Source organism: Lucilia sericata, unplaced genomic scaffold (assembly GCF_015586225.1).
Source record: "Lucilia sericata isolate MDLA Ls3-8-SP2 unplaced genomic scaffold, ASM1558622v1 Contig000471F_arrow, whole genome shotgun sequence".
NCBI classification, from domain to species: domain Eukaryota; kingdom Metazoa; phylum Arthropoda; class Insecta; order Diptera; family Calliphoridae; genus Lucilia; species Lucilia sericata.
In genome coordinates, this window is record NW_023994486.1 from 27,501 (window position 1) to 53,440 (window position 25,940).

Sequence of the window (25,940 nt, forward strand, 5' to 3'; positions counted from 1 at the left end):
AGTCAATTGGTAAACCCACCCTTCTAATTACCACCATTATGATGCTGCTCCTAAATTTGGTGTCAGTTTCTGTTCAAAAAAAAAAAAAATTGGCAGTCTTACACTTCTACTAGTTAAATTGCAACTTCTTACGAAAAATGTTTTGCAACTTTTCCAAAGATATTATTATATGTTTAAGTATAAAATAAAGTGTTCGAATAAAGAGCAACAAAATAGCTGGAGTTTACTTAAAACAATTATTGTGTATTTATAATTAGAGACAAATTGAATATAACCTCAATAAAGAAAATTTAATTTATAAAAATTTTAAAAAATAACTTTTACGAATTTTATTTTATTTTTAAACCACTAGATATGATTTAAAATATTAATTAGAAATTAAATGTCAAAATTTAAGGTTATTTTAGAAAATGTTTAACTTTTAATAATTAAGAATACATATTTTAAAAACTTCGAAATTCGTAAAATATTCTCTAAATCATAGGAATATCAAAAAATATAATTCTAGATTTATTTTAGAACAATTTCTAAAAACATCCAATTCGGACTTAATTTTATTTAAATGTCTTTAAAAAAGTTTATACATTTTTTATATAAAAATAAATTGCAGGCCATAGGCATACTGAAACTTGAAGTATACTTCGAATTAAAAGCAAATTTGAAACTTTATTTGTTATTTTGCAACATAAAATCATTGCTATTCGATTCCTTAATAGGTATAGATTGTCATATTTAAAATAGTTTGAAAAAAAGTTCAGTTCTAGTTCAATATTACTTCAGTTCTAGTCCCAGTTCAACTATATTTTAATTCAAGTTCAGTTCTATTTCAGTTCTTGTCCATTTCTAGTTCAGTTTTCAGTTCTAGTTCTAGTCCAGTTCTTGTTCTAGTTCAGTTCTAGTTTAGTTCTAATTCAGTTCTAGTTCAGTTCTAGTTCAGTTTTAGTTTAATTTTAGTTCAGTTCAAGTTCAGTTCTAGCTCAGTTCCAGTTCAGTTCTAGTTCAGTTCTAGTTCAGTTCTAGTTCAGTTCTAGTTCATTTCAAGTTTAATTCTAGTTCAGTTCTAGTTCATTTCAAGTTTAATTCTAGTTCAGTTCTAGTTTAGTTCTAGTTTAGTTCTAGTTCAGTTCTAGTTCAGTTCTAGTTCAGTTCTAGTTCAGTTCTAGTTTAGTTCAAGTTTAATTCTAGTTTAGTTCTAGTTTAGTTCTAGTTTAGTTCTAGTTCAGTCCTAGTTCACATTTGGTTTAGTTTTAGTTAAGATTTAGTTGAGTTCTAGTTCACATCTGATTTGGTTCTAGTTCAGTCCAAGTTCACATAAGGTTCACAATTTAAACATTTTCCTAAATACATAACCTCTTAAACCATCTTCGAAAATTTGAATTTTGTTAATTTCTTTCATTCATAAAAGAAAATTTATAAATTAATTTGTAAACAATTCAATGCTCATACATACAAAAAAGCCGGCCGGCTTTTTTAAATTAAAATAGACATTAATATACATATTTAATAACTACAGATTCAATAAATTGTAATATTGGTTAAAATGTCCACTTACAAATTAATTTATCTAAAAAGATTTTATAACATAATTAAATTTAATCAACAGTATTACATAACAACTAACTATTTATTGTACATACAACATAATAATAATTATGAAAATATATAGAGACAGTGGAATAGAGAGTATTTAGTTAATAGCCTTGTGATCCACCATATCAAACGACCTTGCACAATTTCATTTAATTACAAACAATTAAAAACAAAAATAATAAAAAAACTTCACCAACAGAAAGAAACGAAAAAAATCATTAATTAATTGTTGATGTTTATAAATTTGTTTGAACGAATTAATAAATTATTGAAGTAACTTTGATTGAATTGAACGCTATTATTAGTAGATATTTTTGCGGACACCAGCAATATATGCATACATACAGTTAATGAAATAATTATAAGATCACTTGGGGCAGTGTCACACGTTCAATATATATCGTGATATTTGCTGTATTGTGATATGTATTGAACTTGTAGCATGTAATATTGACGGATCGTGTTCCATATCACAGAAAACCCCAATTTTCTGAAATCCAAAATTCGTATCAATATTTATAATGGATCACGTGATAAATATTGAACGTGTAGCATGTTTTGTGATATCAGTCACGATACATTTGTAAAATTCGGAAAAATAAATAAAATAGAAAAACAAAAGTCAAATATTTTTTTAAATGTTAATAAAAAATATAAAAGATAATAATTTTTTCCAAATTTGTATGAATTTGGAGTTTTCGCGGCATTCTTGATATCATCGTACGACCCGTGTAGCACAAAATAATGAAAATACTGACGCGATAAATATTGAATGTGTAGCATACCGAGGTATTCATCAATCTATTAAAATGGGTCGTGATCCATATTGATCAATATACATATATTGAACGTGTGCCAGTGCCCTTAAGGGCAGTGTCACACGTTCAATATATATCGTGATATTTGCTGTATTGTGATATGTATTGAACGTGTAGCATGTAATATTGACGGATCGTGTTCCATATCACAGAAAACCCCAATTTTCTGAAATCCAAAATTTGTATCAATATTTATAATGGATCACGTGATAAATATTGAACGTGTACCATGTTTAGTGATATCAATCAAGATACATTTGTAAAATTCGGAAAAATAAATAAAATAAAAAAAAACAAAGTCAAATATTTGTTTAAATGTTAATAAAAAATATAAAAGATAATAAATTTTTTCTAAATTTGTATGAATTTGGAGTTTTCGCGGCATTTTTGTTATCATCGTACGACCCGTTTAGCACGAAATAATGAAAATACTGACGCGATAAATATTGAACGTGTAGCATACCGAGGTATTCATCAAACTATTAAAATGGGTCGTGATTCATATTGATCAATATATATTGAACGTGTGCCAGTGCCCTAACAATAACAAAAACATTTGTATAGGTTTCCAATTTTCGAAATTTGTTTCACTTTCATACATATACTCTAAACGTCTCATCAAACAGTCGGGTTTTAGTTCATTTCTAGTTCTGTTTTAGTTCAGTTCTAGTTCAGTTCTAGTTCAGTTCTAGTTCAGTTCCAGTTCAGTTCTAGTTCAGTTCTAGTTCAGTTCTAGTTCAGTTCTAGTTCAGTTCTAGTTCAGTTCTAGTTCAGTTCTAGTTCAGTTCTAGTTCAGTTCTAGTTCAGTTCTAGTTCAGTTCTAGTTCAGTTCTAGTTCAGTTCTAGTTCAGTTCTAATTCAGTTCTAGTTCAGTTCTAGTTCAGTTCTAGTTCAGTTCTAGTTCAGTTCTAGTTCAGTTCTAGTTCAGTTCTAGTTCAGTTCTAGTTCAGTTCAAGTTCAGTTCTAGTTCAGTTCTAGTTCAGTTCTAGTTCAGTTCTAGTTCAGTTCTAGTTCAGTTCTAGTTCAGTTCTAGTTCAGTTCTAGTTCAGTTCTAGTTCAGTTCTCGTTCAGTTCTAGTTCAGTTCTAGTTAAGTTCTAGTTAAGTTCTAGTTCAGTTCTAGTTGAGTTCTAGTTCAGTTCTAGTTCAGTTCTCGTTCAGTTCTAGTTCAGTTCTAGTTCAGTTCTAGTTCAGTTCTAGTTCAGTTCTAGTTCAGTTCTAGTTCTGTTCTAGTTCAGTTCTAGTTCAGTTCTAGTTCAGTTCTAGTTCAGTTCTAGTTAAGTTCTAGTTCAGTTCTAGTTGAGTTCTAGTTCAGTTCTAGTTCAGTTCTCGTTCAGTTCTCGTTCAGTTCTAGTTCAGTTCTAGTTCAGTTCTAGTTCAGTTCTAGTTCAGTTCTAGTTCAGTTTTAGTTCAGTTCTAGTTCAGTTCTAGTTCAGTTCTAGTTCAGTTCTAGTTCAGTTCTAGTTCAGTTCTAGTTCAGTTCTAGTTCAGTTCTAGTTCAGTTCTAGTTCAGTTCTAGTTCAGTTCTAGTTCAGTTCTAGTTCAGTTCTACTTCAGTTCTACTCCTGTTCCATTTCAAACAACGCACAAAGTTTGTAATAAATTCAAGACCCTAAAACTATATCATTTACTGTAATCTAAAGATAAAATTAAGATTAGTTTTTTCAGAAATAAATCTACTCAATAAAATATTTATGTAAAACATTATTTTTATTATGAATAAAAAAAATAGAAAAAATACGAGTGGGCGGAGGAGCAGGAGTAAAGAAGATGATTGAATGATCAATGAAAATCTTAACAATCAATTAAGTACTAGATTTCATTTGCAATTATTTTTTTTTTTTTTCATTTTTCAAATTTTGTAGGAGTATTGATATCAATTACTCAGCCAGACAATTATACGACACAACAATCAATGTTTGGAATGGTTAGTTTAGATGGTGGTATATCCCCAAATGACTAAAACACACCAAGTGGACGATAGTAATAAAAATTACTCACTGGACACAGAATGAGTTTAGTGTGGCGTTGAGTCTGGACATATTATTTATTTACGTTTTTTTCTTTAATTTTTTACAAAAAAACTTACAATTGTCGACAATTAATTTGAATTATTTATGAGACTGCGATTTCTTTATTCATGTTTCTTGTTGTTATGGTGTTTAATTTAAAAATGTGAAATTTTTCAAGATTCAATTTTACCGTTTTGGTTTAAGTAGAGAATTGACGGGATTTTACATAATATGTAATACACAAATGTTTTCTTATTTGAAGCGTTACTTAAGGATCTACAGCCGATTTCCGATTATTCATATAAACAAATATTTTTATGGAATAATCACAGTTTTAAACTATGTAATTTTAAATCCAGTTCTAGATCAATTGTTGTTCAGACCTAGTTCAGTTCTAGTTCAGTTCTTGTTCAGTTCTAGTTCAGTTCTAGTTCAGTTCTAGTTCAGTTCTAGTTCAGTTCTAGTTCAGTTCTAGTTCAGTTCTAGTTCAGTTCTAGTTCTAGTTCAGTTCTAGTTCAGTTCTAGTTCAGTTCTAGTTCAGTTCTAGTTCAGTTCTAGTTCAGTTCTAGTTCAGTTCTAGTTCAGTTCTAGTTCACTTCTAGTTCAGTTCTAGTTCAGTTCTAGTTCAGTTCTAGTTCAGTTCTAGTTCTGTTCTAGTTCTGTTCTAGTTCTGTTCTAGTTCAGTTCTAGTTCAGTTCTAGTTCAGTTCTAGTTCAGTTCTAGTTCAGTTCTAGTTCAGTTCTAGTTCAGTTCTAGTTCAGTTCTAGTTCTAGTTCAGTTCTAGTTCAGTTCTAGTTCAGTTCTAGTTCAGTTCTAGTTCTAGTTCAGTTCTAGTTCAGTTCTAGTTCAGTTCTAGTTCAGTTCTAGTTCAGTTCTAGTTCAGTTCTAGTTCAGTTCTAGTTCAGTTCTAGTTCAGTTCTAGTTCTAGTTCAGTTCTAGTTCAGTTCTAGTTCAGTTCTAGTTCAGTTCTAGTTCAGTTCTAGTTCAGTTCTAGTTCAGTTCTAGTTCAGTTCTAGTTCAGTTCTAGTTCAGTTCTAGTTCAGTTCTAGTTCAGTTCTAGTTCAGTTCTAGTTCACTTCTAGTTCAGTTCTAGTTCAGTTCTAGTTCAGTTCTAGTTCAGTTCTAGTTCTGTTCTAGTTCTGTTCTAGTTCTGTTCTAGTTCAGTTCTAGTTCAGTTCTAGTTCAGTTCTAGTTCAGTTCTAGTTCAGTTCTAGTTCAGTTCTAGTTCAGTTCTAGTTCAGTTCTAGTTCAGTTCTAGTTCAGTTCTAGTTCAGTTCTAGTTCAGTTCTAGTTCAGTTCTAGTTCAGTTCTAGTTCAGTTCTAGTTCAGTTCTAGTTCAGTTCTAGTTCAGTTCTAGTTCAGTTCTAGTTCAGTTCTAGTTCAGTTCTAGTTCAGTTCTAGTTCAGTTCTAGTTCAGTTCTAGTTCAGTTCTAGTTCAGTTCTAGTTCAGTTCTAGTTCAGTTCTAGTTCAGTTCTAGTTCAGTTCTAGTTCAGTTCTAGTTCAGTTCTAGTTCAGTTCTAGTTCAGTTCTAGTTCAGTTCTAGTTCAGTTCTAGTTCAGTTCTAGTTCAGTTCTAGTTCAGTTCTAGTTCAGTTCTAGTTCAGTTCTAGTTCAGTTCTACTTCAGTTTTACTTCAGTTTTACTTCAGTTTTACTTCAGTTTACTTCAGTTCTAGTTCAGTTCAAGTTCAGTTCTGGTCCAGTTCTAGTTCAGTTCTAGTTCAGTTCTAGTTCAGTTCTAGTTCAGTTCTAGTTCAGTTCTAGTTCAGTTCTAGTTCAGTTCTAGTTCAGTTCTAGTTCAGTTCTACTTCAGTTTTACTTCAGTTTTACTTCAGTTTTACTTCCGTTCTAGTTCAGTTCAAGTTCAGTTCAAGTTCAGTTCAAGTTCAGTTCAAGTTCAGTTCAAGTTCAGTTCAAGTTCAGTTCAAGTTCAGTTCAAGTTCAGTTCTGGTCCAGTTCTAGTTCAGTTCTAGTTCAGTTGTGGTTAAGTTCTAGTTCAGTTCCACTTCAGTTCTACTTCAGTTCTAGTTCAGTTCAAGTTCAGTTCTGGTTCAGTTTGTTTAAGTTCTAGTTCAGTTCTAGTTCAGTTCTACTTCAGTTCTAGTTCAGTTCTAGTTCAGTTCTAGTTAAGTTCTAGTTCAGTTCTAGTTTAATTCTAGTTTATTTCTAGTTTAGTTCTAGCTTAGTTCAGTTTTAGTTCAGTACTATTTCACTTCTTGAGGTTTTTTTTTTTGATAAAAATCCAATTTTGAAGATTAATATTTGTGATTTTCGGAATTTTTCTATTCGGGACATTATTTAAGCCGATTTTAGGCATCAATCATAATAAATATATAATACATTTTCTATATTCATAACTTGATGTTGATCACATTTCTTCATTTCAAATTGTTTAGATATTTTCTTTTCATCTCTTAAAAAAAAAAAAACATCGGCAACTGTCTTTATGGCTCTAGCTTTATATTATAATTTAAAAAGAACAGAAAAATTTATATATACAAAAAAACAAAATCAAACATTTGTTCTACATAAAAAAAATAATTCAAGTGAAAAAAACATCATCATAACAGTAAAAAAAAACAAATTCCAAAACATGTAGACTTCGTCAAACATTATGTGATGCGGGACATTTTAAATTGATTTTAATGAAGCTTAATTGATTGTAACTGTGTGAGTTCTATATGTATACAAAAAAACTGTACATTTTACACAAGTATATGTGCAAGTGAAATGCACTTTTCAAAATAACAAACAATAATTTTAATACGCAAAATCTTAAAAAAATTATTATTTTCAAATATTTGTATATATTATTTACAGTGTAGTAGTAGTAGTTAATGTGAGTACATTTTCGAGTACAAAATGAATGATTTGTCCGAAAACTTCGATTACGATTATTGATCCTTTTGTATAAAAAAAACCTACCATTCTGTTTTATTTGGTGGGCCGATTTACTCTACTTTGAAATCTAGACATTTCGGATTGGTGAACACTATTTCCTGAAATATTATTCCCTTATATCCTACTTAGTATGTGAGGAAATTTGTTGGACCGATATGTATAATAATGGAGAATTTCAGTCCCTTTTTTTTGCTTTCAACAGACAAAAGGACGATCAAAGAAAGGTTGATATAGAATTTTATAGTTTTAAGTAGAAGTTAAAGAATAATATCACAAATTTTGAGATATAACATTATTCTCGCAAATGTATATTAAAAATGTAATTGTAAATAAATGTTTCCAAATACATATTTAGTTTAAAATTGTCATTAATCTATTAGATTCATACCCTTTCGAAATTATGAATCACCACAGATTTTCCATATTTTTTTAAGATAGAAGATATTCGATTTTTAAAACATTTTTAAATTGAAAAATGTCGATTTTTATATAAGAACATTTGAGAAATCTTTGGTCACTCATACATCCGATAAAAAATTATTTTTATATAAAAACCTAAGATCGGCGGAGGATCCTTAAAATCCTGCAAAAGTTATTGAAGTACCTCATCCATTTAGGTAATCCCAAACCTAATCCCCTCCAAACATTATTGGAGTACATGATCCGTCTAGTAGTCCTATGTAATGCAGACATGGATCATATTAATTTTTTAAAAACAAAATGGTTCATATTAAATTTTGGGATTAGTCTGATGCAACGTTGATTGAAGCATTTTTTCATATATGTATTTGTATTAGTTTTGGATCAGTCCTTTGTGGACTTATCAACAATTGTAAATAAACCCCTAAAATAGTTTCTCCCATTAAAATAATGTATATATACATATGTAGGTTAAGATATCTTAAAATCCGGATGTTTCAGATTCAATCTTTATTTTAGATTAGTTTAGTCATTGGGTTTTGATTATTTGTAAAATTTTGATGGTTTCAGTTATTAAAGGGTGATTCTTGAGAGCTTTCGCATTGACACTAATCAATACCGCAACCATTAAAATTATGGGAGTACATGATCCACAACATGTTCCTATGTAATGCAGGCAATGGACCATGTTATTTTAAAAAACATGATCCATGCCTGCTTACATACATATGTAGGACTATTTAAAGGATGATGCACTCCAATAATGTTTTTTGGGGAGTAGTTTTGGGATTACCTAAATAGATCATGTATTCCAATAATGTTTGCAGGGTAGGACTCGGAATATACATATATACAAATACACTTTAGAGGGTCGTGAACCGATATATTGTAAAAACAAGTAGGAAAGTATAGTCGGGCATGATCAACCATATAATACCCTACACCATGAGTATATTTTAAAAAAAATTAGTTTTCATAAAGAAACTTTTATGTTGAATTTTACCTTAATTCCAAAGTATTTAAGCAATTTATTGATAAAAAAAATAATTTTCTAAATATAAATATATAATTATATAGGAGTATAGGTCAAACTTGGTCCTATACTCATTCAATTTGGGAAAAGGATATATTTTTAAATAACAGTTAGTTATGTTGAGTTTCATTGCGATACAAATGGTTACAAGTCAATTTTAGACGTTTAAGACATTTTTTGAAGGTGGGTTTGTATGGAGGCTAGGGTCAAATAAGGGCCGATCATTACGAAAAGCTGCAGTGTCATTTATACTTATATAAAACATATTTGTGCCAATTTTTAGAGAGATAATAGTATATTTGACATAATTATGGCACAAAAAGCCCAAATCGGGAGGTACGGTTGTATGGGGGCTAGGTGAAATGTTTGGTCCAAATTTAATCAAATTATCTTGAAAATTGCGGCCTGTACCTTGCGCACAAGGTTTACATGGACAGCCAGCCGGACAGACGGACGGACGGAATCACGACTCAAAAAGTGATTCTGAATCGATCGGTATACTTTAAGGTGGGTCTAGGACCAATATTTTTGTGTGTTACAAACATCAGCATAAACGTATAATACCCACCCCACTATAGTGGTGTAGGGTATAATTACAATGCGGCACCACGGTGTAGAAGTTATCTTGAATTGATCGATTACTAGCAGAAACTTATTATTAACATACTAAGAGTAAAAGGAATATATACTCTACTTTTTGCTACAATTTAATCCTATAATTCCCGCATTTTCATTTCATTCATTTAAAAAAAAAACAATAAATGCAAAAATATTTCACATAAAATTCCAACGAACGCACCCTAGTTAAAGAAATCATTACTTTTTCCCACCAAATACTTAAATTTTCCCCAAAAACAGAAACCGTAAAACATTCGATACGAACATTATTTAGCGCGGTTACTTGTCAAATATCTGTATTTATCAAAAGAATTGAAAAACAACAACAAATAATAATAAACTCGCACTATATATATATATATATATTTTTTTTTGAAAAGTCACAGGTTTGTTAATGCGGGTCAAAAGAAATTTTTTAACTCACACGCAAGCCTTGATCTTCATCATCAATGGGATAATAATGAGAGAATTGCATTTAGTACACAAGTATTTATTTGGTTTGGTGGTGGTAAAGTGGGTTGTTTATATTTGATTCCCAACCAAAAATGAAAATTTTTTTGGTGTGTATTCGATAATTGTTAATATTTTGCATTTTATTGCCCCTATAATTTTTATATTATTACGTTATGGCGTTTTATAGACTTTTCAACTTCTCAAGGATATCAAAGATCAAGACATTATGAAGAAGATGTTGAGATAAAATGATGTTAGGGGGGTTTAAGGGTTCTCTTTTTAAATAACTGTAAATGATATGGGCGAAAAGGAGAGATTTTGGGTTAATTAAGGATAAACTAATAAGTTATAGTGACTTTTTAGATATCAAAGATCAAGACATTAAGAGAAGATGTTATGATGTTTATATAAGAGAGTTCAATGATCCTGTCGAAGACAATATTTATTCTCTTTAATATGAGTGTAAATTATATGGGTGAAAAGGGGAGATTTTGATTTTTGATTAGGATACATGTACTATATATTAAGTTTTTAACAATTTTTAAATTGTATATGATCAATCTTAAAATGATCGTAGTATAGAATTCTTATAACATATTTTCACTGACAAAACAACAGTGTTGAATTGCTTCCAACCTTGAAGGAAGCCAATCCATTTTTATTTCGGTTCAAAGGTAACCTTTTTCATTTGCAGAAAAAAACTTCAATTTATTTTTAAGGTTTTAGGAAGCATTTTTATTTACATACAGAAGTGTGTAATCTTTTTTTTTAAGTAGATAGCAATTACTTTAAATGATTTCGAAATAAGAAAAGAAAAATAAACTTTAGTATATAAACTGTACAACGCGCTATTCAAAACGTGGAAATGATTTCGAAATCTTAAAAGCATATGAGTATTAGACAGCTTCAAAATGTTTTGGACAAATAATAAGCAAGAGGCTGTAACTTTCATTTCAATATTTTTGATTGCAAAAACAAATAAGGGCCCTAATATTATGGAAATTTAAACGTCTCAGTCCTCGGAAATATAAAAATTGTATTCTAGAAACATAAAACTGGAATAAAAATACTTCCCAGATATCTAGAGCCATTTTCTACAAGAGCCTATCAATGAAGTAGGAAGTGTACCAGCGTTTTATTGACTTTTTCGTATGCTCTTTATTCCTATAAATATGTTCATCCAATTTTTTATACATAGTCATGACCGTAAACTCCCAGGAGGCTTGTCTTCCTGTTGTCATTGGGGTTTACACTTAGGTACATCTATTAGTGCATGTGGTCTATGGAATTATCTACTAGCCCATGCTGTTAATTCAGCCCTCGTTTTATTTTTTTAGGTTAACTTTCTTAACATCACTTTCCTTTATAGCATGGACATTCGCTTTTTCACTGCCGTTTAGTACCGAATAACATTAAACCCATATGATGCAAAGCTTACTACTGGAAGAGTGTTCTTTAGATTGCCTTCTGGGTGTCGGAAAATATATGTATGAATCTCTGTTAGCGCCATATTCAATCTAACATATCTTACACATGCCATGATAACAAGGACTTCTGACTGGAAGCTAGTGTTGTGATTAGAATGACGGTAGTATATATCGGTTTTCGGATCTTCAATGTCGATCCCTAGAAACGTTTTGTCTTCTAGTTTAGTGCCATCCGTGCCGCGATTGTTTCTATTTAAGACCATTATATCTCAGTGTTTCTTTATATCCTTCCGATAAGTCTTTTTTATAGTTGGACTAAGATCCGATTTTGTGACTATGGTTCGCCTATATAGGGCCCAAAATCGATGTTCTTTGTCAGTTCTATCCTCTATGTGCTATTTTCATTTTAGATTTTGATCAAGAATTGCTCGTATTTAGTTATATATCCTTCCGATATGCCTTTCTTTAAAGTTGGACTAAGATCCGATTTTGTGACTATGGTTCTCCTATATAGGGCCCAAAATCGATGTTCTTTGTCAGTTCTATCCTCTATGTGCTATTTTCATTTTAGATTTTGATCAAGAATTGCTCGTATTTAGTTATATAACCCTGTCGCTCAATGATATCGTCCTCAGTATTGGTAGGAATTTTCGTACTTGTAAAAAGACGGATTTCAAATCGACATTAATTTATCGACCAAATTCTTAATAGCGGCGCAAGATAGATGATTATATAGATATCACGAATTTTCACAGTAAAAATTGAATATGTAGATCAGTCTTAATACAAGTGAGTGCCAACCTAATACAGACTCATGTGAATCTCAACCAAAAAAAAAAAAAAAATATAATAAAAAAACTACCAGCAATTTAGTGAAATAATTTCACAGAAACGATTCATAGATTCATTTCAATTTATAACGCACATGTGCCTTTGTACTCACTCCTCTTCTTGTTGTAACTTCTTTTATTTAAGAGCGAAAAAAAGACAAGATTCCATAAAATATTTGCTGGCTGGTTGGGTACACACATCATTGTCACACTAATACGGTGGGACAGTATCGACAGTTTTTTTTTTTTTTTTTAACAGAAAGCAATATTTTCCTTAATCCCAAATCCCAAAAAGGATATGTGACATAAAGGAGGAAGTTGAAGAAAAAATAACAAGAAAATCATATTGAATGAATTCCCGGAAACTTCGCACGAGAAACTGATATTCTCTCTCAATATCTGAAGCAAAGATGGTGAGATCTCCTTGGGAGCTGAATATAGGCAACAAAACCAAGAAGAAGAAAAACAGCTCCCCGTCTTCTTATATTCTGACAAAGCCAAACCATATTTCCTGTGAGTAAGGGAGACAAAACCTGGACAGGATATTTTGAAGGTGATTAATTCAGTCAAATCCACCAGAAATATAAGAACGCGGACGAAGAAGCTAGACAGTGAAAAGAGGCCAAAGTAGCCAAGAAAAGAGAGGATCTATATACGATGTCGGTTATTTGAAGAATAAAATCCCAATAGACCAGTTCAATAAAGTAGAAGACCTGGTAAATAATAAGGTTTAGTCAGCATCTGGTGGGATGCTGCTAAGCTGAAAGTGATGTGATGACCATGCGGTTGGAATCTCGCGAATGTGCTGAAGAAAGTGGTGGGAAGATCCCTCCAGATCGTCTTAGAATCTAAAGGGACCAAGAATAAATATACTTTTGTGGAATTACGACCTATATTTCAATATGATATCCCAATTAATTTTTGACGGTGGGGGAGTAAAAGTTACAACTACTTTGCGATCGCACTGGAGCTATATTTGGAATGCATCTGAAAAACTTAAATTCAGATTATGTATATCTTAATGACCCCAGCCGTTAAGTAATGACAATTTTATTTCCCAAAGATTACCATTCTGACCCACTGTGCATACTAGTAATCGTACTATGTTATCACCATCATCAATGACATTATGGCTATTGACTATAATCGCTAGAAAAACTGAAAAACAATTTTTAGTTTTCTACTCTGAACGTCAAGAACGTCATTTTTTTTTTTTTTTTTTTTTTTTTTTTTTTTTTTGAACGAGATCACTACAGATGACGGAATGACAGAGTGACTGTAAAATGAATAATAAAATTGCTGACTGTTGGACGACACACCAAATTGACGACTACTTACTGTTGTTGTTGACTATTTTGTGGGTTGTTTTTGTCTTTCATAGAAGTATAACCAACGGACAGTTTTAGTTGTGGTCTCCGTTCATATAAGGGGGCACTCTATCTAAAAGATGTCCAAATCTATAGTCTAAACATTGTATGGTTGTTAAAAATAACAACAGCAACAACAACAAAAACCCAACAACATAAAAAAATTTTATAAAATTTTTTTTCAAGACAACAAAACTATTTGTTATTTTATGCGGGATTTTAAATTGATCTTAACGAAGCTTAATTGATTGTCTCTGTAGTAGTGAATATCCATATAGGGCCCTCTACTCACACAGTTACGGCAAAAGTATGGGTATGTGAGCAATATCTTGAACGGAATGAATGGCTCTGACTGGCATAAAACTGTGCAAGTGATACTTAAAATCAGCCATTAAATACGCCATGTTTGAATATATATTTTTTATATATATATATTTTTTTTGTATAAAGCTATTGTATATGTATGAAAAAAAACAAACATTCTGAACGTCGCTATAAAAATACATTTATTTAAAATTATTCAGTACTTTTACTGTCACCGAGTTCAATCGTTGATTGTCTATACAAACATAGCAAAAAAACAAGTGAAAAATAGAGGAAAACTGAAAAAATAGTTTGTCCAAAGATCATTTGAAAAATAACAAATAAAAACTAAAAACAACAAAACTCTTACGTATAAATGTTAGTAAGATACAGTTGTACTATAGGAAATTGTTAGAATGATATATCATTTAGTGTTCAAATGAAGTTACACAATGTTGTTCTTTCCATCCATCCATCCATCCATACATCCAACTATCATCATTTATTTACTTTAAACAACTTAACAATTTCAAATCTCGTTCTGCTATGAAATCTTTTTTCAAAGGTAGGGGCTACAATAACTTGATATACAATTTTTTTATAAAAATATTATAGTCGCATGACAACTCAAGGACCAATACGAAGGCTATCATAACCTGATCATTACAGGTTTTGTGAAACTAGTCTATAGTCTAGCATAAAGTCTAGCCTAAAGTCTAGTGTAAAGCCTAGTCTATAGTCTAGTCTATAGTCTAGTCTAGTCTAGTCTATAGTCTAGTCTATAGTCTAGTCTAGTTAGTCTAGTTTAGTCTATAGTCTAGTCTATAGTTTAGTCTATAGTCTAGTCTATAGTCTAGTCTATAGTCTAGTCTATAGTCTAGTCTATAGTCTAGTCTATAGTCTAGTCTATAGTCTAGTCTATAGTCTAGTCTATAGTCTAGTCTATAGTCTAGTCTATAGTCTAGTCTATAGTCTATACTATAGTCTAGTCTATAGTCTAGTCTATAGTCTAGTCTATAGTCTAGTCTAGTCCATAGTCTAAGTCTATAGTCTAGTCTATGGTCTAGTCTATATTCTAGTTTATAGTCTAGTCTATAGTCTAGTCTATAGTATAGTCTATAGTATAGTCTATAGTCTAGTCTATAGTCTAGTCTAGTCTATAGTCTAGTCTATAGTCTAGTCTATAGTCTAGTCTATAGTCTAGTCTATAGTCTAGTCTATAGTCTAGACTATAGTCTAGTCTATAGTCTAGTCTATAGTCTAGTCTATAGTCTAGTCTATGGTCTAGTCTATATTCTAGTTTATAGTCTAGTCTATAGTCTAGTCTTTAGTCTAGTCTATAGTCTAGTCTATAGTTTAGTCTATAGTCGAGTCTGTAGTCTAGTCTTTAGTCTAGTCTTTAGTCTAGTCTTTAGTCTAGTCTATAGTCTAGTCTATAGTCTAGTCTATAATCTAGTCTACAGTCTATTCTATAGTCTAGTCTATAATCTAGTCTATAGTCTAGTCTAGCCTATAGTCTTAACTATAGTCAGTCTATAATCTAGTCTATAGTCTAGTCTATAGTCTAGTCTATAGTCTAGTCTATAGTCTAGTCTATAGTCTAGTCTATAGTCTAGTCTATAGTCTAGTCTATAGTCTAGTCTATAGTCTAGTCTATAGTCTAGTCTATAGTCTAGTCTATAGTCTAGTCTATAGTCTAGTCTATAGTATAGTCTATAGTCTAGTCTATAGTCTAGTCTATAGTCTAGTCTATAGTCTAGTCTATAGTCTAGTCTATAGTCTAGTCTATAGTCTAGTCTATAGTCTAGACTATAGTCTAGTCTATAGTCTAGTCTATAGTCTAGTCTATAGTCTAGTCTATGGTCTAGTCTATATTCTAGTTTATAGTCTAGTCTATAGTCTAGTCTTTAGTCTAGTCTATAGTCTAGTCTATAGTTTAGTCTATAGTCGAGTCTGTAGTCTAGTCTTTAGTCTAGTCTTTAGTCTAGTCTTTAGTCTAGTCTATAGTCTAGTCTATAATCTAGTCTACAGTCTATTCTATAGTCTAGTCTATAATCTAGTCTATAGTCTAGTCTAGCCTATAGTCTTAACTATAGTCAGTCTATAATCTAGTCTATAGTCTAGTCTATAGTCTAGTCTATAGTCTAGTCTATAGTCTAGTCTATAGTCTAGTCTATAGTCTAGTCTATAGTCTAGTCTATAGTCTAGTCTATAGTCTAGTCTATAGTCTAGTCTATAGTCTAGTCTATAGTCTAGTCTATAGTCTAGTCTATAGTCTAGTCTATAGTCTAGTCTATAGTCTAGTCTATAGTCTAGTCTATAGTCTAGTCTATAGTCTAGTCTATAGTCTAGTCTGTAGTCTGTCTATAGTCTAGTCTATAGTCTAAGTCTGATAGGTCTAGTCTATAGCTAGTCTATAGTCTAGTCTATAGTCTAGTCTATAGTCTAGTCTATAGTCTAGTCTATAGTCTAGTCTATAGTCTAGTCTATAGTCTAGTCTATAGTCTAGTCTAGTCTAGTCTATAGTCTAGTCTATAGTCTAGTCTATAGTCTAGTCTATAGTCTAGTCTATAGTCTAGTCTATAGTCTAGTCTATAGTCTAGTCATAGTCTAGTCTATAGTCTAGTCTATAGTCTAGTCTATAGTTAGTCTATGTCTAGTCTATAGTCTAGTCTAGTTAGTCTAGTCTATCGTCTAGTCCTAGAGTCTAGTCTCTAGTTAGTCTATAGTCTAGTCTATAGTCTAGTCTCTAGTCTAGTCTATAGTCTAGTCTATAGTCTAGTCTATAGTCTAGCTCTAGTCTAGTCTATAGTCTAGTCTATAGTCTAGTCTATAGTCTAGTCTATAGTCTAGTCTATAGTCTAGTCTATAGTCTAGTCTATAGTCTAGTCTATAGTCTAGTCTATAGTCTAGTCCATAGTCTAAGTCTATAGTCTAGTCTATGGTCTAGTCTATATTCTAGTTTATAGTCTAGTCTATAGTCTAGTCTTTAGTCTAGTCTATAGTCTAGTCTATAGTTTAGTCTATAGTCGAGTCTGTAGTCTAGTCTTTAGTCTAGTCTTTAGTCTAGTCTATAGTCTAGTCTATAGTCTAGTCTATAGTCTAGTCTATAGTCTAGTCTATAGTCTAGTCTATAGTCTAGTCTATAGTCTAGTCTATAGTCTAGTCTACAGTCTAGTCTTTAGTCTAGTCTATAGTCTAGTCTATAGTCTAGTCTTAGTTGGTTTTAGCTCTTATAAGTAGAATTGCAATCATCCAAACATTATGTTGATATTTTGGGTTGATTCCGTAACTAATTCCAACTACCATAAATATTTTGAAAAAAATCTCGATTTTTAATGAAGTTTAAAAAAATGTATTTAAATACTTCAACACTACCGACCGACATTTGTTCTCATGTGGGACACGTGTTGTTGCGCCAACATCATACATACTCATACTCTATAATTTTCAATTCAACCACCTAAATTTGCTCTACAACGATCTCAAAGACCCAAGAAAAAGTCTACTATTTAACATAGTATCTGTCAAGGATTCTCGTTACCTTTTATACATATTTAAGGGATGAGTTTTTCTCGTCTGTTATTTATTTGTGATCAGTTTTATTAGCGCGTGTCACGCTTTCATTAATGTCGCGCATTGATCACCAAATTTTGTTTCTGTTATGTTATGCTGGTACTCAGTTTTTCTGGACATAATTTAAATATATGCATTTCCTTATTTTTGCTTAAGGGGACGCTTTTCTCACTTTTGTCGTACGCTGTGTGTGAGTGTGTGAAATATGGGCTTTTTCAGTATTGACCTTTGAAGTTGCGTTTTTCTTTTAGATTAATTAATAGGGGCATCATATTTTTAAACAAAAGAAGGATTTTTTGCAAGAGAATTCAATATTTTTTAATAACTTATAAAATAGTTACTATAACGTAGAAAAATCGTAATATTTATGGAGGGTTTTTTCAGTGCAGAAAACCTGGTACATGGTACATCTAAATTTTTGAGATAAACTAGTAAAATGTATAAGTAGGGTATTATTTCTGTAATAATGACAAAATTTCATTAAAGAGTAAAGTGCTATATTTTCCTATCAAACACATGAAGTCACAGGAAGTCTTGTTCAAGAGATCACGGTGGAGAAGGTGCTAGGGACTAGAGAAAGAGAATGAATTGGGAAACGGAATAAAGAAATCTCATCTATACTTATATGGACAAAACTGAAAATACATATTCTTCAACTATTACGAAAAAGGAGAGGAGTATTCACAGGAAATTCAGAGAAGTAAGGTCCCGAATGTTGAAATATATATTTTGGCATAAGTTCAATGATGTTGCCGATACAATTGTATAAATGAAATATGCCACTAAATTTGGGAATAAGTTGTTAACAAAGAAATCCAGAGTATGAGGAGTTCATCCTATCCGCATACCCAAATGAATATGTATGATAATAGAGTTGTGTGATGGGTTGAATGGTCTTTAATGACCATTTCATATTCATGTGTTAACAATGTAAAATTTAGTTTTTTGTCAGGATATGTCGAGGATTTGTATGGCCTACGGCAGGTTAGACCGGAGATTGTGGGTTCAATTCCCACCTGAGGCACTGGTAACAGGCCGGATCAATGTCAGAGGAAAATGCTATAGTTTCCTATAGAACACATCAAGTCACAGCTGATAACAGTGAAGAATGTGCTAGGGACTACAGAAGTAGAATAAGGGGGGAAATGGAATAGTGAAATCTCTTCTACACTTACATATATGGACTAAAACTGAAGATACATATCCTTCAACTATCACGAAAGGAGGAAATTCAGATAGGTATGATCCCGAATGTTGGGTAAAAGACTGTAGCACGATGAAATTAATCTTTCGCGATAAGTTTTGTGCTCTTGCCGAGACAACAGTATCATAGGAGTAACTGTGGTACTAAATGTTGGGTATAGGTTGATAACAAGAGTATGCGGGGCTCATTCCATCCGCATACCCAAATGAATGTGTAGGAAATAGAGTTGTGTGATGGTCATGAATGAACGAATTTCCTATTCAGTTGTTATCGATGGACAATTCCGTTTTTTGTCAGGGTACGGTAGGTTAGTGTTTAGTATTCTACTTAGGGCGGGTTTCTTACTACTCAGTTAAACTAGGCTTAACTTGCTTTTAGATTAAACTCGGAACAAATTTAGGCAGACTTTAACCGATGATTGTGTTTTTCAGTTATGGATTTAAGTTCAGTTAACTTTGTTAGTATTGCCAACTTTTCACTCAAAAACATAAACGATGAACAGCTGTTTTTTGCAAATAATACTTTTGTAAAATGAAAAATTTTCGAAAAATGTTAAATAATCATTTAAAACAATAATAAATAAAACAAAACAAATCAGAAAATTGCAATTTACTTAAAATATTAAGTTTTTGTTCTTCCGAAATCATTGTTTTAATGTTTTGGTTAATTGTGTCTACTCACTTATAACTTAGGTTTAAACAAAGAATGTAGATTATTTTTATCTGAAAAACCCGCCCTTAGTCTGTTAAACCGGAGGGTTTCTAATGCCTCGATTCCCATCTGAGGCATTAGTAAGAGTGTATTTCTTCGGATTTGTTGTAACATACATCCTCCTTTTACACTAACTAACTAACTAACTAACTAACTAACTAACTAACTAACTAACTAACTAACTAACTAACTAACTAACTAACTAACTAACTAACTAACTAACTAACTAACTAACTAACTAACTAACTAACTACTAACTAACTAACTAACTAACTAACTAACTAACTAACTAACTAACTAACTAACTAACTAACTAACTAACTAACTAACTAACTAACTAACTAACTAACTAACTAACTAACTAACTAACTAACTAACTAACTAACTACTAACTAACTAACTAACTACTAACTAACTAACTAACTAACTAACTAACTAACTAACTAACTAACTAACTAACTAACTAACTAACTAACTAACTAACTAACTAACTAACTAACTAACTAACTAACTAACTACTAACTAACTAACTAACTAACTAACTAACTAACTAACTAACTAACTAACTAACTAACTAACTAACTACTAACTAACTAACTAACTAACTAACTAACTAACTAACTAACTAACTACTAACTAACTAACTAACTAACTAACTAACTAATTAACTAACTAACTAACTAACTAAATAACTAACTAACTAAATAACTAACTAACAAATAACTAACTTGTGTTATTGATGAAAATCGTACTTCGGTTTATCAAATACATCCATATGTACTATTCTACAATCTGCAGAATATGTTCTGGTTTAACGGTGAACGGAGGTTGAAATTTTCTCTTAAATATTCCTGAAATTATTGTCGATACTTCTTCTATAGTAAATCCCTCATTTTTCAAACATTATATTCTTTGTTTTTCTTACTTTGACTCCAAAGATTTGACTTAAATTCTCACACGTTCTTAAGCGTAATGATCACCCCAGTATAAATACATTAAATAACTATCAAGCTTGTTATATAAACATTTTAACATTATAGAACATAATTTACAGCAAAGGATATTTTTTCCCAGGATCTGTTAAATATGCTGGCATAATGTTACCAACGTAGACATGCGACAGAAAGAGGTTTGAAAACATTTGCTAGAATGCAGGAAGTATAAAACGATCTAGGATTTTGTTTTAGTTCAAACACAAGAATCTCACGAGCCAGCATACACCAAACAACAGTTTTCATACAACACACCAGCGAAAGTCAACACGATCACCCATCTCTCTTTCTCGTAAAACGTTAAAGCACAAAATACAAACAAATGCTGATTCGTGGTTGTTGCAGTGCCGGCACAGACACACACACACACACACACACAAGAACAACAACAACAACATAACGGTTTAGGCATAAACACAGCGGGTAAGCGGCCATTACTGTCTTCTGATTGGTGGAAATAAATTGGAAAACACAAACGAGCTAAATTGGGTATAAAAAGACAATCATCACCGTTTGCGGATTCAATTAAGGGCCTCGTGTTCAACGTAGAACAACGTCGCACACGTATTGTTGTTAACTTTGAAATAATAATCAAAAAATATAAGAAAAAATAAAAAATACAAGTGTTTTTGCAAACTAATAAAAAAAAAAGATTTCTTTCTTTGAAAAGAAAACAGGAATTTTTTTTTAATTCTGTAAAGAAAGAAAAAATAAAACCAACTAAATATAGTTGAGGATTTTTAGTAATTGTGAAAAATTTATTTGCGTTTGAATTTAATGCAATTAATTAATTTACATAAACACACAACTTGTGCGCCAATATCATCAATTTAATTAATTGAATTTGATTTAATTTTTACGCGCGCTGCCACATTGATTAAACACAGTATGAACGGATTAAGTTACAAAACCAACGAAACATTTAAATTAAACCAAAAACAATTAAGTTAAACTACTTAAATAAACGTGTGAAATTTTCAATTAAAAGTTTTTGCAAACTGAAACAAATAAACTAAAAACATTTTATAAAGTTCCTATATTAAAAAAAAAAATAAAAAACTATTATAAAAAAATATATGTGCATTGCCTGAAAACATGGAGCACTCAGCATTTGAAGATGGAATATTTAGTGATTTTGCAGGACCTTTAAGTCCTTTGGATGGTAAACCCTTGACACCCACCTCGGTGGCACATGGCATGCACTCAGTAATGCTAAGTTTACCGCCAGGAGCTACTGTCATGCATCAGAGCAATAATTCGGATTTGTGTTCGCAACGTTTGCCGGATTGTCAAACTTTGCTATCGGCCGGATCACCTAAAATGGATCCTTACAAAGCTTCCACTCCCGATTATGAAGCAAAAATGGAATATGTCACAAAAATGGGTTGTTATTCACCTACACAAAAATATGAATATCTAACAGGAGCCACAAATGGTAGTGCGGCTCATAAGTTAGAACATCATCAGCAATATTCTCCTCCACCGTCTACCACAACTAATGGTTTACAACAACATCATCATAAACTACAACAAATGCCCAGTCATCTGCATCACCATCAGCAGCAACCGCAACAACATCATCACCATCAACAGCAACAACATCATTCACCCAGTGGCATGTTAAGTGATTATCATCATCATGTCTTGCAGCAACATTCCAATGGTAAATTGGACTATGATCCCCATCATCATCATCATCAGCAGCCACAACATATTTCTCACATCTATGGCAGTCCCCATCACAATCCCCACCATAGCCATGAACTCATTAACGGCTCTAATGAGCAACATAATATGTCGTTAACAACAAATGGCTTAATCAACACCAACACTTCAAACTCCTCAAGCAATGGCAATACCGACGGGGGTCTCTTGCAGCCCTCCTTAGGTGCCGTCGGTCCTTCAACCGTTATCTCTACAACAAATTCAAATACCAATAGTTTGTCTTCGTCCTCTTCATCGTCTAATAATCTTAACCCATCACCCACTGGTGGGGGTCTAACGAATGGCATGAAACTTAATAATAAAGGTAAACATGATGATATTTGTTCGCCGCCTCCCCATCATGGTGTCGATGGTATCAATTCTAATGGTGTCAACTCAGTGGGCAGTAATAATGCCGCCGTATCGAATAATAGTAATAATAGCAATAATAATACGCCACCAGCTGTCAAGAAAAACGATAAAAAGAAGGGTGATCCAAATGGCATAAAAAAGAAGAAGACAAGGTAAGGATTTAATGAACAATTAGAGAAATTATTAATTTCGATTATTATTAATAAACAGAGGATTTAATTTGTGGTTTAGGTATTGTGAAAGCTCTATAGTATCGGCTACTGATCCGTTTAAATTTATATCAGTTTAAAATAAATTAAACTTTTGGTCCTTTAAGTTACCATTTCCCAACTCTTTTTAGTTTTTATCGGTTATAATAGTTTCTTATTGTCAATCCTTTGTTTCCAAAATTTTCAGATTTTCAAATTTTTGTTAAAACTTTTGGCTTCGTGGCTTTTCGAGGACTCGAAAGTTTTACGATTTCCGAAGTACTTCCATAAAATTTTAGATTACATTTTCACAAAAGTAGAAAGAAGTTAATCCTTAAAATGCGAACTGCTTTCGTGGCTATTTCTGAACTCTAAAGTTTTACGATTTCCCAAGTACTCCAATCAATATTTTATGAGATTTCTCAAGGACCTCTGAGATTTCTCTAAAGCCTCTGTGATAAGTTTTCTCATTTACTATTTTTCTTATAAATTTATATTCACATACATAGATCCATGACTCAAAGTCCCACAGATAGAAATTGAAATCGATCATTAAACAAACTGGTCATTCGACATCCCAAGTCCTTCAATTCCTGATCCTCAATTTGCGTTAAAGAAAATTCGTTTAGCATGCTTCAATATCTCTTATCTGCCTTTTACTTGGGTATATCCAAACATCAATTCTGGATAGGTCCACAGTGTCGTGCAATGTCGGAATACCCAAAGTAGCAGTTCTAATAGGGCGGCACAGAGGAAATGTTTAATAGTCGCCTCCATGTCATGATAACTTTTACCAAAGATGTCATTGTAGGAAAGATTTAGTCTTCTAGCATGTGCATCTATTTTACAGTGCCCTCTCAATATGGCTACCAACAGTAGCCTTATAGTCGCTCTTGAAAATCCCAACAAACTATGAGACCTTTTACTATCATAGAGAGGCCAAGTGACCTTGGGCTTCCCTGAAAACTAAGACACGATAACAGGTTATCCGACTTGGAGTGTATGAGAATATTTCCTGGTTTCACAATCCGACGGTCTGAAGTTGTTTCGAAATTGCATTCCAAATGCTTCACTAAGGAAATAGTTTCTGTCTTATTGAAGTAATTTTCCAACAGGATCAAATGAATCTCAAAGAAAACTTCCAATATAAGTGCATCCGACTTTGAATATATGTCAACGATATCACAGGAATGTTGATGACGTCGGCTTTCGCGAAAAGTAAGACCCGATGATACCTTATACGACTTTGAGTTTATAGAAAGGTCTCACTTATTTGACAATTACTTCATATTTTTACTAAACAGAAACTCAGTAAGGCTGCTTATCTCTAGGTCTAGTTTATTTGATTTCCGATCAAAGGAATGGTACAGATTTCATTCAAATTTAGAACAAAACACAATAGTTTAGAATGTATGCTTTGATTATTTCATGCCATCTTTTGCTTATATTTTACTTTTACATACTTTCCATACAATTTAATTAAACTATTTCCTTCTCTTCTCGCTTTCAGAACTACCTTTACTGCCTATCAACTAGAAGAGCTAGAACGAGCCTTCGAAAGAGCCCCCTACCCTGATGTCTTTGCCCGCGAAGAATTAGCCATTAAATTGAATTTGAGTGAGTCAAGAGTACAAGTCTGGTTTCAAAACCGTCGTGCCAAATGGCGTAAACATGAGCCGCCACGTAAAACTGGTTATATTAAGACTAGTACACCGCCCAATTCCACTTTGAACACCACACTGGCAGCACCCTTTGCCACATTTCCACAAACAACAACTGTTACACCGCCCGGTAGTATGGATAGCTGGACCAGCTATCAGCCACCCTATGAATTAAGTCCACAATTTAGTTTACTCTCACCGGCGGCTAGTCCCTATGGTACCTATACCAGTCAATATGGCACATACGTGCATGAATCACAAATCTTTCCTATGCGTCACTTTGAATATGGTTCACCTACACGTGTAGAAATGACAACAGCAGGTGCTGGAGCAGAGGATACACAAAAACTTCATACACACGATGGTTCCGCCTACATGGGACAATCACCCATGTTGGGTGGTGAGGATAATGGTGGGGCCACACATTTGCAAGATGTCAATACAGTGCAATTGGTACATCAGCAAAACGGTTCAGAACCCAAATATATGAGTGTGGGTGCTGGTGGTAGTGTAGCGCAAGCTATAAACCCCTTAGAAGAAAATGGCTCAATTGTTTGTCATTTAAGTCGTGATCCTCAACAGCAACAAACGGCTGCTGCACAGCAACAGCATGATAATGGGGTAACAGTACTGAAACAACATAATTATACAAGTGTTGGTACACCGAATGCCACACAGGAGGAGGAAAACGGTTTGCAAATAAAAAGTGAAGAATCCTCTCCTGCACATCATCAGCAACAACAACAACAGCAGCAGCAACAACAGAATGGTGGCGTTAGCCACAATTATGTATTGCCTCCTTTTTTGCATTAAAAGAAATGCTGGCACATCAGAAAACACCGTTAATGTTTAATAATCAACATACTATAACGGAAATACGTAAGAGATGGCAACAGCGCAAACAACAGGAAATGAATTTCAAGTTTAAACATTTCCGGCGGCCATTTTGATGTCAAGACGTTTATTTTGAAAAGTATGTAGTGGTGCCTGTGTCAAGCATTTCTCTTGTTATATAGTTTTTTATTTTGTTTAATTTTAAATATTTTACTAGTAGTTTTTACAATAGAATTTTAACAACAAAATCCAAAGTCTTGTCCAAAAGTTTAGTTTAAGAAATATTTGTTCTTTTTTTAACAAAGTTTGTAAATTTCACCAAAAATAATGAATACATTCCAAATGTGCCTTAAATTAGTTTTAGAGCTAAAAGCCCAGCAGAGGTTTTAATAATTTATCTTAAATTTAAAAAGCGCGAAAAAAATGATTTGTAAAGTTTATAAATTGCCTTAGAACTTTTCAAATCATTTCTCTCACCTTTAGCTTATAAGTTTTTAAAGTTCCATTGCTAGCTGTAAGTTTTTCCTTAAATAAGTGTAAATTTTTCTTTAACTCCCAATGCATTCCAAATGTGCCTTTTTTTTAAAACATAATTTATTAATTTGTACTCTTTTAGATTTATAGCAAAAACAAGCAAAAATCCCAAAATAAAACTGTTGTGTTTTTTGTGACAATAATTATATATTTATTTATAAGATAATTTCCAATGTTAAATTTTTGTGACCAAAAATAGTCTTAAACTTATTATAACTCATATTTATATTTAATTGTATTTAATTCATTTAAGTTATTTAAGTATATAATTTAAATCAATTATAAGAATTTATAGTAAATTAAAATAATAGTAATTTAATTGTAATGTTTTTGCAATGTATTATGTACTATTTGTAATTTAATTCTTTTTTTTATAAATTTTTAATAAAAATAAG

General features: G+C 32.0%; 2 protein-coding genes across 2 annotated transcripts in view; both read left to right on the forward strand.

Annotated features, from left to right (window-relative positions):
• Positions 1–314, forward strand: part of LOC119605289 (malate dehydrogenase, mitochondrial) — a 5,588-nt gene extending 5,274 nt beyond the window's left edge. Inside the window, exon 4 of the mRNA XM_037958317.1 lies at positions 1–314. This exon is cut by the window's left edge and continues 619 nt beyond it. The gene's annotated coding sequence lies outside the window, so the exon portion shown is untranslated.
• Positions 315–20,763: 20,449 nt separating this feature from the next.
• Positions 20,764–25,757, forward strand: LOC119605281 (homeobox protein Hox-B3a). Its single transcript, XM_037958307.1, has 2 exons — positions 20,764–22,480; positions 24,027–25,757. Exons 1-2 carry the CDS (start codon positions 21,348–21,350, stop codon positions 24,988–24,990), a joined length of 2,097 nt encoding a protein of 698 aa, XP_037814235.1. The 5' UTR covers positions 20,764–21,347; the 3' UTR covers positions 24,991–25,757.
• The last annotated feature ends 183 nt before the right edge of the window (positions 25,758–25,940 follow it).

What these genes read in the sequence shown, in the direction of transcription:
- LOC119605281 (XM_037958307.1), top strand. Translation starts at nt 21,348, where the DNA reads ATGGAGCACTCAGCATTTGAAGATGGAATATTTAGTGATTTTGCAGGA. An exon ending in ATAAAAAAGAAGAAGACAAG is followed by an intron (nt 22,481 to 24,026) that starts GTAAGGATTTAA and finishes TCTCGCTTTCAG; the next exon opens with AACTACCTTTACTGCCTATC.